Here is a 17,858-nt window from a genome sequence, read left to right as displayed (position 1 = left end):
ATTATAACATAATTCTGCTTGTTGTTATTGAGAGTACTAGTGTCTGTCACTTTAAGGTTTCTGTGACTCACTCCTTTCACTTGCCTTTAAGCTAAAGCTAGGAACTGCTTAACTTTCCCTGCATTGGGATTGCACCAGCACTAAAGGAAGCTCAGAGGAGAGTTTTACACTGCTGCTCTGTGCCCGGGTCTTGTCTCCGGATTGTCAGGTTGCATGACAAAGGCAAGCAGAAATGTTCCTAGAAAGAAGAGTGGCTCGATCCAGGATGGATGCCTTGCCATCTCTCCGCATGAGACCGGTCTTTCCCCAAAACGTGCTTCAATTGGCCACACAGCCAACGCCGTTTTCTGGACACAGTCTAAAATATTAACAGGCTGAAAGTTCATATTGTGCCTCAATAATAAATTATCCAACGTACGATGTAAAATTAAGTAAAATAGTCCCACTGTTATTGTTCTTCAAAGTGAGGATGGTAGTCAATATTGTCTGCATTTTGGTCCTTGGCTACACTGTTTATCTAATTTGTTATCTTAAAGTGTATGTAATTATTTCAAAGACATGTTAGTATTTATTGATCATTTCATTATAGTGTTGCAAACGATGTTAAATTAATATGTTATGTTTTAAATTGTTCTAAAATAAAAGGTTTTCATGTTCAAAATGTATTTGTCTTCTCCCTTCTTGTTTTTACACAGAAGACTTTCGATAAGAATACAGACAACAATACTGGATTGAAAAGCAGAATCGATTAGAGTACTATTGATATAATCTAAAAAATACCTATCTCAGCCAAATGGTTACTTGATCTAACAAAGCATAGACTGCTGTCACTACTTTTAGTTTAAATAATAGTGAAATGTTCACCGATCATATTAGAGATGATAAAAAACTACAAAAAAATAAAACTACCCCAGAAAGAATATATCTAAACAATCACACTTTAGAAAACTTAATTTCTACATATTCAAAACCTACTTGTGCATTCCTCTAATAAAGATACTTAAAGGCTTTTCCCTTGTGTCAGTTTTTATGCGTGTTTGTAGACAAGACCTGTGAGCAAACTTGTATCACATTCTTTACAAAAAAACAGGCTTTTCTCCTGTATTAGTTCTCATGTGTCTTTTCAGACTACAGACATCACTAAAACTTTTATCACATTTTAAACAAGAAAATGACTTTTCTCCTGTGTGGGTTCTCATGTGTGTTTTGAAACTAGATATTTGATTAAAACCTTTATCACATTCTTTACAAAAAAAAAGGCTTCTTTCCTGTGTGAGTTCTCATGTGTGTTTTGAAACTAGATATTTGATTAAAACCTTTATCACATTCTTTACAAAAAAAAAGGCTTCTTTCCTGTGTGAGTTCTCATGTGTGTTTTGAAACTAGATATTTGATTAAAACCTTTATCACATTCTTTACAAAAAAAAAGGCTTCTTTCCTGTGTGAGTTCTCATGTGTGTTTTGATACTAGATACACGACTAAATCTTTTGTCGCATTCTTTACAAGAAAATGGCTTCTCTCCTGTGTGAGTTCTCATGTGTGTTTTGAGACTAGATCTGTGACTAAAACGTGTATCACATTCTTTACAAGAAAATGGCTTTTCTCCTGTGTGAGTTCTCATGTGTCTTTTGAGACTAGATATATCAGTAAAACCTTTTTCACACTCTTTACAAGAAAAAGGCTTTTCTCCTGTGTGAGTTCTCATGTGTGTTTTGAGACTAGACACACGACTAAAACTTTTATCACATTCTTTACAAGAAAAAGGCTTCTCTCCTGTGTGAGTTCTCATGTGTGTTTTGAGACTAGATACATCACTAAATCCTTTTTCACATTCTTTACAAGAAAATGGCTTTTCTCCTGTATGACTTCTGATGTGTGTTTTGAGACTAGATACATCACTAAAACGTTTTTCACATTCTTTACAAGAAAATGGCTTTTCTCCCGTGTGAGTTCTTATGTGTCTTTTGAGACTAGATATATCACTAAAACTTTTATCACATTCTTTACAAGAAAAAGGCTTTTCTCCTGTGTGCATTCTCATGTGACTTGTGAGATGAGATATACGACTAAAACGTTTTTCACATTCTTTACAAGAAAATGGCTTTTCACCCGTGTGAGTTCTCATGTGTGTTTTGATACTAGATATACAAGTAAAGCTTTTATCACATTCTTTACAAGTAATAGGCTTCTCACCTGTATGAGTTCTCATGTGTGTTTTGAGACTAGATACATAACTAAAACGTTTTTCACATTCTTTACAAGAAAAAGGCTTTTCTCCCGTGTGAGTTCTTATGTGTCTTTTGAGATTAGATCTGTGACTAAAACTTTTGTCACATTCTTTACAAGAAAATCGCTTATCCTCTGCATGAATTCTTGTGTGAATTCTGAACAGAGAAATGTTACAAAAGCTTTTACCACATTCTTTACAGATATAACATCTTTCATCAGACTCAGTTCCTATGTAGTCAGACGGGTTCCTACTAATTGATCCTAAGCTTTCACCAGACTTGAAAGGGGAATGTTTCTTTTCTTTTGGAGATTGTTTACATTTTTTACCCAAACTTCCATTCTTGGGATTGTTTTTAACATTAGAGTCACACTGACTTGCTGACATGTGAGAACTGTCCACATGTTGGACATGACTTCTGTCTATTCTCTTCCTCTGATCTCTGTTCTGTGGGTCTGAATCTTCATCTGTAGTTGATGTTGATTCTTCATGGTGGCTTCCCTCTTCATCCTGTCTATCAGTTACATTAAAACTCTGCTGTTTGTTTAGATCTGCTTCACTGTTCTCATTTTTCTCATAAGTAGGAAACTCTATCAAAGTATCAGTCTCCTGCTTGAGATCAAGCTGATCTTTATCCTGACTGATGAAGAGCTCTTCTGGCTCCACTTTAATCGGCGATGGTTCTGGTACATTCAGCTCCTCTTCAATTTGTGGAGGTTCTTTATCCTCCTGCTCCTCTTTATAATGTGGAGGTTCTGGATCCTTCCTTTCCACTCTGAAGTTCCTTTGTTTGTTGCAGAGATCCTCCTCTTCAGTTACCCAATGCTGAGGGAGAACTGTGGGAACACAAGAAGACGCCCTTTTATATTTTTTGAGGACTTTGTGTATTGTTAAGCACCAATAAAAAAACGAATAGTCTCTGTCAGAACATGTACAATTAAAAAAAAACAAGTACAAAAAAAAAGAATTCCATAGTTTATACACCAAATAAAAAAAATTCACTTTTAAAAAGATTATCCACCAGCTGTGGCTGCTTATCTACAACACAACTTTCAAAACATTTGAGGACCCCCTGAAGTGCTTTAAAAAAAGAAGAAAAGTCTCTTCCATTTTCTTTAGGAAACAGGACAAACCTCTTATGACCCCCCATACCTCCTCCCCAGTGAGGAGAGCTGTGTCAGTCAATAACTTGTAGTCTATCCCAGCTGAAGATGATACAAATTATTTTCTTATTGATTTCTTTAATACTTTCTAAAAGAAAGCCGAATTTCTGACCAATCCCGCCCGCTCCCGCAACGTATGCATTACACTCCCGCCCGCACCCGCAAAACTCAGAGAATTTATTACCGCACAGTAATAGAGATGTTTTGATTTTGTATCGTCTCCCGTCCCGCAGGAAAAAAACACGTATTTGTATTGATATTATTTAAGAGATTCATGTCCCTCCTCCACCCTCATCTTTTCATGCATTCCTCTTTTGTGTAATGTGCAACTTCATTATTAAATATATTTTCACAAATCCTGTTCGGTTAAAAGTGTGCGTGTGTGTGTGCGTGCACAGACAGACGGCCTGAGGCGCGCTGAACCAGCTGGTAAAGATTCAGGTCAAACTCATTTGAATTTATGGAGGGAAAAAAATTAATGGTTCAACAGAGCTGAAAATCCATGAATAAATTTTTTCCTGACGGAAAAATACATTATTTTTTAGTTTCAGCCTTTTCCCATTTTTGCGCCTCAGTGGGGCATCGGCATGCAGATCTGAACACCATGCGTGACTCACGATGAACCTCGTTTGAGGTTCTTTTCTGCTTCATCCATTGACATCATGTCCCTGCCAGGCAACCTGCTCCGTCTTATCCGCGCAGTGTTGCCAGATAGAGTCACAGCTCTTTCATCCGTGTGCTGCGCTGGAGCGCCCCAACTATTGTGTCAACCTGCTATGACCGTATTTTGCACTCTCAGCTGCAGAGGATGTGAACAGGTGAACAGGTAGAGAAGAAAAGCAGGTAAAGAGGCGGGGGATGGCTTTGGCTTCAAACTGTCAGAGAGATGAAAACACGGGCGTCAGATTCAGACGCAGCTTTCACTGCAGGAGTTGAAGAGAGACTTTCTCTGGGACGATCACATGATCTCAAACAGGGAAACATGATTACCAAGTAGAACTCTTCAAAATAATAAACCTGATCTCTCCACATTCGTCGTGTCTACCATGCATTGAGGCACACATCGCTCCATGTAGCGATCAGACCATAACCTCTAGCTAGTAGCTCCACCTCACGCGACCGCGGTATCAGGCTTTAAAGAACACAATTTCTAAGAGGCGGGCGGGGCCTTGCACACCCCCAGCAACAGGTTAGATGACAGTGGCCATAAGGCGTCTCTACCTGGTGCCTTCAGGGAGCTTCAGTACATAAGAATCAAACAGCCGCACAGCCTAAAGTAGTCCGCTAATATATATTCATGAGATATTCATGGCAACACTGATTCCTCAGGTTTTTTTTTGCTGCCTGCTCCCGCCCGCAGTACAATTCAAACCGCCAAATCCCGCGAGATTTGGGTTGGGTCCCGCAGGACCCGGCGGATCAGCAAGCTAATTCTCAAGTGCAATATCACAGGGCTGTGCAATGTATAATGTATATAATATACTGTGCAATTTGTAACACACTTTCTGTGCAATACTCAACAGGAACCACACCGTATCATGTTGATATTATATTATTTATTTGTGTCTCAATGTAAACGGCTGGCCCGGTACCAGACAACGTAATTTCGTTTTATCATGTGATAAAATGACAATAAAGATTCCCGATTCCTGAAAGGGGGAACTAGGAAATTGCATTTCCGTTATATTGGTCCATTCGTCAAGCTGGACCTTCCGACCAGCTTGCGGATCCACCCAGTCTTTTAGGTGTGCAAGCTGATGCCTGTGAAAGTCAGCCCCTCCACACCATTGCCCAAACGCGCCGCAGCAGTACCTGAACCGAGGATGAGGGGGGCAGAGAGAGAGAGCGCGCCAGGTCCAACAATAACAAACTAAATCAACATAAAAGTGTATCATTAAACCCCCAATTGGCATTTACTGCTTTTAAAAAGTTATTAATTAATGTTGATGTAACTTGTTTTAGTACCGGAATTAACAAAAATCTACTTTCACCCCAGACTATTACATAGTAAAAACTGCAGATAATTATTCATGTCGGTAAGTTTGGTGACTGCAGTGTTAGTATCTTCAGAACTATTGAACATTTTGATCAGATGTGATTCATATCTCCATGATAAATTCTTAAAAATTATTGATGATTTTTTTTAAAGTTGTTGTTGTTGCATAAATATGATGATGAGTAGTAATGACTGGCTAATGTCAATTGAACCTTTTTTGTTTGTTTGTTTGTTTTTTAGAGTACATGGTATACTTTTTTTAATCTCTTAGGACCTGGCATAAACATGCATGGACATCACATTTTGGGTTTGATTACCATAGTAGTTATTTCTAATTAACTGGGGTTCTGTCTAAAAGAAATAAAAAATTATCTGGTCTTAAAGGGTAATTCCCTTCTCCAGCAGCTGCAGTGTCTCACTGCTGTCTGTCTGTCGGCAGCACAGAGAGTGCCGTTTTCTATTATAAGGATACAAACATTTTTTTTTTCTGTTAACATGATTTTGTATGTTGTTGTTAGCATTAAGACAACCCAATAGAGAAACCCGCTGTCAGTTTAAAACATTTTTAAAAGAGCTATTGATCCCAGAAGTCTGAATCTGTGAATATCTCGCTAGCTTAGCTAAGCCAGACTGTTTTTGAGCTCCTCCTGATCAAACTAGCGCAGCAATAAAGTGAGGCCCCTGTAATCCCACAAAAAATTCAGTTCATAAAAAAAAAGTTTGAAAATATCTGTAGATATTTTTTACAGAGGATAAATGGTCAACAAAAGAAAGTAGTTTATTTATAAAAGTATTTTTTTTATTATTAAAATTCAATAGAAAACTAAAGTATTTTTTTCATGGAATGGCTTTTAGTATAGACTTATATTAGTACTGGACAAGCGGTGTGTGAGTCGCCCATGGAAAATTCCTCGTGAAATCAGACCAAATCTGACGCCGTTTTTTTGGAATTACGGCCACCGCCATTTTGAACCAGGCAACAGTGATGAGTGAGAGTCGGTCTTAGTCATGTTTTTAGGGCAACTACAGTTGCCAATCAGGATGAGCTTGTTCATAGTCCACACCCCTTCTACTGAAAGTGGCTCAGGGGAATCTGTCAATTAAACGTTCGAATTGGGGCCAGCGGGCACCACACACTTCTACTGAAGCATTTGATTGGTCATTTTATAAGTTAAATAACTGTCAATACAGAAAACTTATTGTGAAAAAAAACCTGCGTATAGTAAACTAGTTTCTCAGTTTACTCCAGAGAACATGTTGTGTTGAAATAGTACTCAACTTTCTTTGTTTAAAAAACAAAAGAACAGCATTTGAGGTGTCATACGTACAGCAATAGGATTGATTTGTAAGAACAAAATGCCATCAATATTTCTAAGAACTTCACAACCATTAACATGAAAAAATAAATTATTGTGGTTTATTCATCTTTTGTTCCATTATCCGACAGGGCCTGACTAATTAAAAGACCACTGGGAACACTTTTACAACAGATTTCAAGATGATCGCAGTGAGACTTTAAACCTTGAAACATACGAGTTGACCTCAGTGAATGTGCAGTCATGATGCTGTAGCATTTGAATTTTGAAGTATAACGATTAATCAATAACTGGTGAATCGATTTCTATTCCTATGAACCAACCAGATCAACCTGTCTGAGGCTAGTTGTAATTGAACTGAATCTACCCATACCATACAAAATCCTTTCTGAGTAAGATAAATTGATAATCGATGTTGGAAAATACAAACATGATTAAGGCATGGTAGGTGCATTTTATTATAACGTAAAAATGACCTAGTGCATCACAGCAGAAAACACACATGTGATGCAACAATAACTGATCAATCCATCGTTCCAGTCCAATGTGCGGAAACACTCTGAATTTTGTGTACAGTACAGTATACAGTGTGGTAGAATGTTCAAATAATGTTCCTTTTTTGTTCTTTTGATGTGGAAATACAACAGTGGGCAGAGCTTTTTGAAACTAAAAGGTGAATGGATTTGCCATTAATTTTTGTTACTTGTTTGTTTGTACACGTATTTAATTTATCTTGTAAGAAATACAAGGAATCTGGAAAAATTCAGCTGCACTGTTTAGTACCAGGTATTTCTCAGAGTCACACTGATGGAATTTTTGGATAAAGATGTTCTGGATCCATTTTAGGTCGGTGAATCTGATTGTTCAGAATGAAACAATATTGACTATAAATCATATCAGCAACCACAAATCATATTAATCGAGTCATTAAAACAAACGGTTATATGTATGCTATGTAGCATACATTGCATGCAAGCTTTTTTTTAGTTTCATTATCATCATTTTCATATTTTTATTCTCTTTTTTGACTTTACTGGCAACCAGCATCACAACCTTTAAGTGTTATAATTAGGGGTGTGTATTGGCAAGAGTCTGGCGATACGATACGTATCCCGATACGCGCCCTGCGATACGATACGTATCCCGATATTTTACCGAAACATGTTTTCTTTCTGTTTTTTTAATATGACTTAACCTGAATTTGAATGTCTTCCACTGTAATAAAATGTTCAAATTCGGTTTAAGGATCACAATGTTAAGCACTGCATTTGTATCTCATATAACAAGTTGTGTTTACCAAAGCAAATTCATAGTGCTTTTATTTTGGTAAGTTAAAATATAGAAAGGGAAGAGTCAACATTGTCTGATTTAAAAAATATATATCTTTTTTTTAAGTGTAAGAAAAAACAAAGAATGAATGAGCCTTAACCAATAAGTTTCTATTGGGGAAATAGAATGCTGTTTATTTTCAGCATTAATGTAGCTTCTCTAGTGCTTTTAAATAGTTCAAGAGCCTGAATGGTGCTTTAAAAATAAAGGGTGGGGAGGACACACTGATTCTTTCCAGAAACAATAAATTGTGATGATGAGGCAGCATGACAGAACGAAGGAAAGTTGCTTTATGTGACAAAAAAAAGGGTCTTTATTTACATTTCTGCTCTTACACCTTTGCAGCCACGCTTCTGAAAAACACGGAAGTAAACTGGTAAAGCTGATCACCACAATGTCAGCCTTTTTCAGAGCATTGTACACATCCCTCTGATCCATCAGGTCCCTAAACTAGAATCCATTGCTTTGAGGTTCGGCAGAACTTTAGCCCGCTTTGCTAGCATGTTAGCAGATGCTAAGCGCATTAGCCTATTAGCTGCTGCCGTGCTTCATTGTCTATCTTAATTATCTGAGCCGCTAAAAAGCACAGCAATCCACCTTTTCATATCTTACTGGCAGCAACATGGCTCAAACTTTCTGTTTGGTATCCATTCCAAGTAAAAACTAAATAGTTCATGTCTCATAACAACAGAACAAGCTGCCTCTGGCGGCAGTCTTCCTGTTGTTTTGTGCAGAGTAGAGCTGCTCAAAGAGGCTCCGTGTGCTCTGCTGCCAACTAGCGGTCGGAGGGTGAAGTGGAAAGCAAGAGTCAGAAGCTGAAGGACGCTCAGAAATAATTGAATAAATATCGATCTGGCAGCATTTTGAATCGATACAAGTATTGCCAAATGACGTATTGCGATATATTGTCGAATCGATTTTTTCTTACACCCCTAGTTATATTGGTGAGTGAACTAAAATTAATTCTATGGTTTCATTTTCTACAGTGGGCTATCATTTAAATCGCCCGTTCCTGAAGGCCGACATGGAAAGTAATGTACGTTGTGTGAAACTCTAAGTTTTATTGAAAAGAAGTGGAAGTATTTATATAGGTGGGCGGGGTCACAGTAACAGCAACAGCATTGGAAGAATGTTGTCGGCTGCAATGACCAACGATGTACAACGATGTACAACTTGATGGACTGCATGTTTGGAGAGCTTGAAACTCAAGATAGAACTGTTGATGAAGTGAACATTCTGATAGTGTGGAGATGAAGATCAGAGTCACACTCACCTTCTGACATGTGAGAGCTGTCCAAACTTTGGACATGACTTCTGTCTCTTCTCGTCCTCTGATCTCTGTTCTGTGGGTCTGTCTCTTCATCTGTAGTTGATGTAGATTCTTTCTGTTGGTTTCCTTCTTCATTTAGACTATTAGTTACATTAAAGCTCTGTTGACTGTTTAGATCTGCTTCACTGTTCTCATCTTCCTCAAAAGTAGGAATCTTTATTAAGGTATCAGTCTCCTGCTTCAGATCAAGCTGATCTTCATCCTGACTGATGAAGAGTTCCTCTGGTTCCTCCTTAACCTGTGGAGGTTCTGGATCCTGCAGTTCCTCTTTAATCTGTGGAGGTTCTGGTTCCTGCAGTTCCTCTTTAATCTGTGGAGGTTCTGGTTCTTCCTGTTCCACTCTGAAGGTCCTCTGCTGATTGCACAGATCCTCCTCTTCAGTCACCCAATGCTGGGGGACGACTGCAGGGACACAAACACAACAAGGAGCCTTTTATACGTTTTCAGGACTTTTGGGTTTTGTCAAGTACCAATAAACTCAGTGATCATTGGACTGTTCAAACCTGGATTGAATTATGATTTAGATATTAAATGCATTAATACATTAAATACATTAGATACATTAAACACAGTTTCTGATTTGTGAAACCTCTCTCTGATTTGTGAAAATTTGAAATAGGATGATTTTTTTCGCATGTTTCGCTCTGAGCCCACCTTAGACCGGGTCCTGTTCAAAAACCGCTGGACCTGGACTGCTCAAACCTGGATTAAATTATAATTTAGATACTAAAGAGATGAGAAGTGAACTTGAAACTTTGTTCTTCCAATTTTTTCTTCTGGTTCTAGAGAAGGAAAGTGCTGAGTCCACTGGTGACAGAAACAAACACACAGTAGTGTCTAGGGGTGTAACAATACACGTAGTCGAACCGAAACGTTTCGGTACAGCAGTTTTGGTTCGGTTTACTGCTGTACCGTTTCTGTATGTTTTTGTTTTTTCCCCCTGCATTTGCATTGTAACAACCCAGGTGCTTTGTCACTCATATCGGGGAAACTAGAACTAGCTGCATTGGCTGTCCTTGCCTCATACTCCACACGACTTCATACAGTTTCAAAGAGAGAGGTAGACTGACGAGTAGATTGCTCATTCTCCTTTCCGGGATCATAGCTCGTTTCTTGTGGACTGTTACATCCCTCTTCTGAGAGGAGGGAGAAATGTGTGACATAAAGAAAATTATGAAAACCGGGCGGGGTTAAAGTTGGCCACGCAGCCGTTTATTCGGTGACAAATATAACACTCATAGGGGACTAAAAGAGAAATAATCAACTCAACACCAAAGGTGCAACAAATAATGGGATAACTTAAATTCTCAGGCTTTATAGCAAGGCACTGAATTACTCAAAATGCAAACAAAAAGACTACAAGAGTAAATGTAACAAAAAGACAAAACCAGAATCAAAGCTAAGGGGGAAACCAGAGGCTTTCTCGAGCTAAGGCCAGGCAGACAGCAGGGGCAGGCTGAAGAACGAATTCCCACTCAGGAATGCAGCCGCCACTGGAGCAGAGGATCCTGGGAGCTTTTAAGCTTCCCTCCAAGCCAGGCGAATTGTAGCAGCCTTAATCAGCTCTGCATAGGAGCAGAGTCAGCAGCTCTGCAGGAGCTGGACTTCTACAGGAGCTGAGAACACATATTCATACACACACGGACACACAAGACAAGCAGACAACTACCAGGGGTCGTAACACCCCTCCCCTTAAGCTGCAAACCTTTAAATATGAAGATTTGCAAGCAAACCAACCAAAATGAAATTAAGTGTGTGATGCACAACTTACTCTGAGGGAGAACTTGAATCCAATCTGGACATGTCATCACCTAATCGGTTCTCCTCTGCAGCTAAACCGAGCACCGGAGGCGCAGGTTAGGAGGTCCGGGCTGGAACTCATGCCTAACGGCTGAGGGGAGCGTTGTGGGGTGTGAATGCTGTCTAATTTACCCGGTCTCAAAACTAGTGCCCCTTCCACTGGGTCACATGCAGAACATCCAACAAAACAAGCCGTGCGTAAAAGCGGATCAGCTCTCCGTGTGGCACGTCGCTGTGCGCATACGGGGAGCGCGGACTTCCTAGAGCGCTCCAAATCAGACGTGTGACCTTTTCTCATGGTCACCTGTCTTTGAGAAAAACTGTCAGATTTACACGACGTCGTGACACGGTTAGTTCCTGAAAGAAAATGCATAGATAAACCGTCAGACAAGTCATCTCGCGGCTGCGCGCACGTAATGGCGCAGGCTGGGTATGGCCTGTGCATGGCTGTTCGGCGCTGACTTTTCGGTGCTAAGGTGGTTATCGGGGGTACCTCGAGATGTGGCACAATCTTTTCGCCAGCCACATCATTTCCCAGCAAAACTGTAACACCTTTTATGGGCAGTTCCGGACAAACTGCCATGGGAAAAATACCTGAAATTAATTCAGATTTTAGATGCACGAGATGAACGGGGAGAGGAGAATACTCCATGCCAATCCCACGAAGAAGGCAGGTATACCCACAGGAGGATAAATCTGAAAATGATAATGCATTAGCCAAAATTACGGTCTGGGAACCACCTGTGTCCCTCAAAATGCGCACTGAGCGCTCATCCGTGCGTTTGCCGCTCAGCGAGATAAGACCTTCAAAGACAAAAGGTTTAAAGCAGGAGGCTGAGTGTTTCTTCCTTTTACCGGACTTTAAGATGATTCCAACCCCTTTTGGACTAGAAGGACTCCGTTGGGCATTTTCAGATCTCGTTTGGAGGAGAACGCAGTCAGCGATGACATGTCCAGTTTTGTGACAATAAAAACACTCGCGTGTTTCTCTGGATGCAGAAAAAATTACTTGCAAAATTAATTTATTGGTTTAACATAACAATAAATAAATATGACCTATGTAGGTGATCTACTTGATAAAATAGGAAAAACTATTACCGTAATTTCTGGACTATAGAGCACACCCGATTACAAGCCACACCCACCCATTTTCACGTGTTTAACTTCTTTAGTACATACACAAGCCGCGTCACAGTACAAGCCGCATGCATTACGCAACATGGTCAGCCTGACAAATCACGTCCTGACTCCCAGACTAAGTGCATTTCATTAGCACACTGTGGGAGGAGTCAGCCTTGCCTCGGGCTCATGTATTTAAATATACCCACATCTGCCAAACAGCATGCACCTCTATTCTGTTCACAAGTTCCTCAGTTATGGTGTTTTTATTTTATTTTTTTTAGCTTTTTTAACTTATTGACAATCTAGGTATCATACATAAAATTACAAACAGTAACCATGTAATCAACATTACATCCCTCAGTTGTGATGAGGAAATTTACATCCGCGATCCCCCATTTCCCATGAGTCTTAGGGGCTAAAGGCGGGTCTAACCCAGCTCGCCACACTGTTGTACGTGTTTAAAAATGAGCAAGGAACAGCAGTGGATGGAGGGGCGAACGGAAGAACAGCTCTCCTTCCGCTTGTGTCGCGGCAGCATTATGGGAGTAACAGAGCTGGTTAAAAAAACACACCAGTAAAATAAAGCAGCGGCGACTGAAAAGTATCGCGCGCCTCAGCGCGGCGCGTGCGTCAGAAATTTCCTTCCACAACAAAGACTGTTGCTCCGCGCTCGCCCCGCGCGCTCCTTGTCTCCCCTTCCTATCTTCTCCGACACCCCTGGCCAGGGCGGCTCCAGGGAGTAGCACTTCGTCCCCATTGCGCCTGTGGACGGAGCGAATCGTATCTGTGCAGAGCAATCGGACTTAATACTGAACGTTTTGTGTATGAGGGGCGGATGCGTTGTTACATGTGGGAGCCATCAGACTGCCATCGGCCCCCACAGCTCTATAACAGCAGCAGGAGAACATGTCTCCAGCTCACACGGAGGCTGTGAGCTTTTCAATGCAAAATTCCGCTCAGTCCTTAGAAACAGTAAAAACGACCACGTCAATTTGTGTTTCCAGTCGTGTCCCGACAAAATAAAGGCTGATGTTATTCCCACATATTTACGTGCAGCCAAGCTGCAGATTGCAGCTTTTCCGTCGCGCAGCAGAGCGGCTTTTCCAAACCCGTTGGTGATGGTGGATTTTTTCACGCTGCTCTTAACGATTGCTTTTAACTTGAAAGCTACATCATATTGTAGTGGCGGTCACGTGCACGTTGGGTCTAATGGCACCAAAGGATTCTGGGATGCGGCCGGGCATGCGTGTTTCTTTTTGTTGAACCATGACTGAAGTGTCTTAGACCTGAAGTGAGGTCCATGCTGTTAGGCTGCTAAGAGGTGTGTTGAAAAATAAATGACTTGTTGCTTGGAGTTGGATAGAGAATTTGAACCATGCACTAAGTCCAAAAGTACGTACATGGCGGCCGCCAATTAAATCCATAAATTAGCTGCGTCACTGAATAAGCCGCAGGGCTGTAAGCGCAGGAAAAAAGTAGCGGCTTACAGTCCGGAAATTACGGTAGCTGCCAGGAACCAAAAACTTTGGATAATTAACACCAGCCTGAAAAATTAACTTGCACATTTATTTTCTTGTAGACCCGATTGTAACAATCGGGTAATGCCCTTTAAGAGCATTAACAGATCTGTGGCATTCACTATCTTTGTGCAACAATGTCAACACACAGCATTCCACGTATCCAACTGTCTTTCCCCGTCATGCATGCTGAACAAAGCCAAAGTGTTCCCACACAGGAGAGCGTACGGAGATGGGGTGGGGGGGGTCATCACTTCTGCATTAGCCATGCTGATACTGTTGACATGCGCACTGTCACCTCCATCACCTAATAGCTGTTGAACCTGAACTGCAATGACGTTTTTGACGGTGGAAGGTGGACAACACTGTCCTTCTGCATCGCCTCAAAAACACTGTAGGACTGTGAGCAGAGGTGCTGCAGTGGTTCCGATCATATCTGACTGACAGAACTGAATATGTGCTCATGGGAGGATGCAAGTCCAGACCGCTCCCTGTGACATGCGGAGTCCCGCAGGGGTCAGTTCTCGACCGTATTCTCTTCATAATTTACATGCTTCCCCTTGGACATCTCATCAGTAAACATGGGTTGTCCTTCCATTGTTATGCTGATGACACACAGATCTACATAAAAACTGCTCCAAACTCCACTGCAGCTCCATCCCATCTCACTGCATGCCTTGAGGAGATAAAGGCATGGATGAACAGCAATTTCCTACAGCTAAACAACAGCAAAACCGAGGCACTCCTTGTTGGCACCCCCCAGCAGATTAACTCCTCTTCAATATCCCAGTTCACTTGCGATAGTCAGATCATCACTGTTTCCTCCTCAGTCACCAACCTAGGAGTACAGTTTGACGCTCAGTTAAACTTTAACAACCACATAAAGGATCTATACAAGACCTCATTCCACCACCTACAAAACATCTCCAAACTCTGGCCACTTCTATCACTTCCCGACGCAGAAACACCTGTCCATGCCTTTATGGCTGGACTACTGCAACTCCCTTTTTTCTGGCATTCCCAACAAAAATATAAAAAAACTTCAGTACATCCAAAACAGCGCAGCCAGAATCCTAAAAGGAGTCAGGAAATATGAAGACATCACCCCCATCCTGAAATCGCTGCACTGTCTTCCTGTTTCATCCCGGATTGAATACAAACTTTTCATTATCACCTACAAATGCATGGCCGGTCAGGCACCACCATACCTCCACGAACTCCTCATTCCCCAGAAACATAAGCGTACCCTCCGTTCATCAGGCAGCTTCCTTCTTCATGCCCCCCCCACCAGGCTCTACACGATGGGAGACAGAGCATTCTGTTCTGCTGCACCGAGGCTTTTGAACTCCCTTCCTATCAATCTCAGAACATCACAGACCCTGGACTCTTAAAGAAATTTCTATTTAAAAAAGCCTATGATTGCTGATAGTTTTATTTTTTGCATGTTAAGTGCTACTTTTATCATTTCAAATTAGTTTTGTATTAAGATGTGCACACTTTCTTTTTAATTGAGTTTTATTCATATATTTTAGAAAATTGAGGTTTCATTTAATGAAAAGTGCATTATGGATTAAATTTATTATTATTATTATTATTATTATTATTATTATTATTATTATCTTCCTTCAGGGTTCACTTCGACGTTCGGACCCTTAGAGCCTCCAGAGCGGGTTAATAATAGAACCAGACTCCGTTCTTTTGAAGGAAACCTTTTTTATTGCTGTTCTCCATAACTGAGCTACACAAACTGAACGCACCCTCACACACACTGTTGCGCTGCGTGCTCCCACTCTCTGCCCCCCCCCCCCCCCCTCCATCTACAGGTGCGCAAGTGCAAAGACCATTGAGAGTCTGGGCGGATTACCGCGAGTAACATTAGTTCCGCCTCGGTGCAAAGTTAATACATGGGGGGGGGGCAAACAAACAAAAAAAAAACCGAAATGGTACAAGAGTAAACCAAACAGAAAGTGCCGTACCGATACAGCTCGGTCCACCTACGTGTACTATTACTGCGTTATTACTGGGATTGCTTCAATGTCAGATGTATAAATTGTTTAAACCATTTTTTTAAGTGAAATGCAATTTATTTGAGATCCATTGGCCTCTGGGAATGAATGTGTAAGAATAAGTGATTAGGCTACCATGTTGGTTGAGGCTTTTTTTCCCCAACTGACTGAAAAAAGCAAAAACAAAGCTGTTATGCTTTTAGGCCCACTTGGGATCAGACGGATTGAATGTGGCATACCGAACCAAATTGAGTTTGACACCCATGTTTTACCAAATCATTATACCCGTAATAGTTTCTGATAAGGCCAAGTCGATGAATACTCATGTGATCCTGTCACATTACTGGCAACTGCACTTAGCTGGAAAAACTGTCCACTGATTTCCCATCATGCCTTTGTTTACACTAACACTAGCTAACAACCTCAAGCTAACATTAGCAGTGAAAATAGAATACCAGCAATATCAGCGCTATCCAGCTGCACAGTTTGGATCCAGATAGCAGCTCAGATGATGAAAACAAAGACGTTCATCATGAATCTTTGTCTGCAGGTGGATGCAGTGAACAAACCTGCAATGTGTAGCTGAAGCTGCGGGTTCCAGCTGCTATCCAGCAGTCTGCGCTGACGACAGAGCTCCTGCTCGTTCTGGACGATGGTTCCTTCAGCAGCAGAAAGTTGTTCTCTGACAGAACCTTCCTGAGGTTCTGAAGACATGGTTCCTGCTCCGATCTTCAGCTCCAACTCCCACAAACACCGCCTTCCTCTTCACTGCAGCTCCGATCAATCATCTGCTAGTCTCACAATCACAGCAATCCACGTTGTCTTTCCGTTCAACACTTCTTCACTCATTTACGACACTTTGGAAAATGCTGAGAGTTCCAACACGAACCACGTATCGCCCTTCCTGTCCAAAAACCTCACGAACGTCCCCACAAAACACACAAGCTAACGCCGCTAGCCTGCTAAGAAGCTAACACCGCTAGCGCCTCGTGCTGTTTACTTCCGGGTCACGCGCAGGAGCTTTATTTAAAAAAGAAAAACGTATAAACTGTTTAACGGGACCCCAGTGTGGTTCGGGATACTCCCAATGTTTTTTAAAACAGATTCAACTCAGGGGATGAAAAAGAAAAGAAATTCACAAATTTATAAAGTATATGACTGAGATGTAACATAATAACAGAAAAGTGTCTTTCTTTGGAATGCAAACATTTTTCAGCAACAGTCGGCAAAGTTTTTTAAGCTTTTTCTTGTTTCTGTGTCTTCTTCAAAGACCTGTTCAATAAAAAGTGTTTGGAAAAGATTTTTAAAAATCACTGATTATTTCAGGTTGAGACAAAATAAACACTAAACTTAATCATTTTATTTCATTTATGTTTATTTTTTGGGTATTCAGTTTAAATAAAAACTAAATATCACATCTGGTTTATTTAAAGAGATGAATTTTTAGCCGTTTTTCTTTGTTCCCCTTTTGCTTTTTCTAGGTCTGAGAGTATTAACGGCTAACAGACTGAAATATGTCTTCTTTTTCTTCTTGCAGGTTGTTGTTGGTGTTCATCTCTTGGCTCCTCCCATCAGTCACAACAGGCAATCAGGTTTCGCTGATCTACTGATCAGTGGTTTGGCATCTGTTCCAATACATTTTTTAGTAGTTTGGGGTAAAGACTGAAGATAGACAGAAAGATAAACTTTCTGTCTGGTTAGTCTTTCCAAGAAAACCTGGAAGTTTCTGACTTCATGATCAAATGTTTGTCAAAAACTTATTTAGGGAGTCTGGAGAATAAAGTTGATTTTCTGCTGCTCTAGTCTGGACATTAAAACAAAAAATTTAATTTTCATTAGAAACATTTTGTTACAGAAATATTATTTTACTTTTTTGAATAAATTGTGGTTTAGAATCAGAGACATAAAGGTTTTTCATTTTCAGTCAACAATCTTTAGATGTTTTTCATGTTCAAAGTCACAAGTGAGGTCTTTCTTTTTCATGTAGCTGCTATATTTTTTACATTTAAACTGTGTTAAACACCAAATGTCCTCATTGTGCTGCAGATCCC

The 17,858-nt window shown here is 40.5% G+C and overlaps 2 protein-coding genes across 3 annotated transcripts in view; one reads left to right on the top strand and one right to left on the bottom strand.

The window, feature by feature from the left end:
* LOC144986480 (NACHT, LRR and PYD domains-containing protein 12-like) overlaps window positions 1-17,858 on the top strand; it is a 171,154-nt gene that overhangs the window by 66,275 nt on the left and 87,021 nt on the right. The gene's annotated exons all lie outside the window — the stretch shown is intronic.
* On the bottom strand, window positions 647-16,721 carry LOC144987022 (uncharacterized). The gene is made up of 3 exons (XM_078935877.1): window positions 16,377-16,721; window positions 9,306-9,764; window positions 647-3,064 (listed from the first exon to the last, which is right to left on the bottom strand). The coding sequence occupies exons 1-3, from the start codon at window positions 16,519-16,521 to the stop codon at window positions 1,416-1,418; spliced, it is 2,253 nt and encodes a 750-aa protein (XP_078792003.1). The 5' UTR covers window positions 16,522-16,721; the 3' UTR covers window positions 647-1,415.

Source organism: Oryzias latipes, chromosome 2, assembly GCF_053564925.1.
Source record: "Oryzias latipes strain Hd-rR chromosome 2, Olatipes_Hd-rR_3.1".
Taxonomy (NCBI): Eukaryota; Metazoa; Chordata; class Actinopteri; order Beloniformes; family Adrianichthyidae; genus Oryzias; species Oryzias latipes.
The sequence above is the reverse complement of the archived record's forward strand: the minus strand, read 5'-3'. Positions and strand labels throughout refer to the sequence as shown.

Excerpts from the sequence above, each read along its gene's own strand:
- LOC144987022 (XM_078935877.1), bottom strand. The coding sequence starts at position 16,521 with ATGTCTTCAGAACCTCAGGAAGGTTCTGTCAGAGAACAACTTTCTGCT. Across the intron at positions 9,765-16,376 it reads GCTTCAGCTACACATTGCAG|TCGTCCCCCAGCATTGGGTG; the intron begins GTTTGTTCACTG and ends GTGTCCCTGCAG. Across the intron at positions 3,065-9,305 it reads CAGCTCTCACATGTCAGAAG|TTCTCCCTCAGCATTGGGTA; the intron begins GTGAGTGTGACT and ends GTGTTCCCACAG.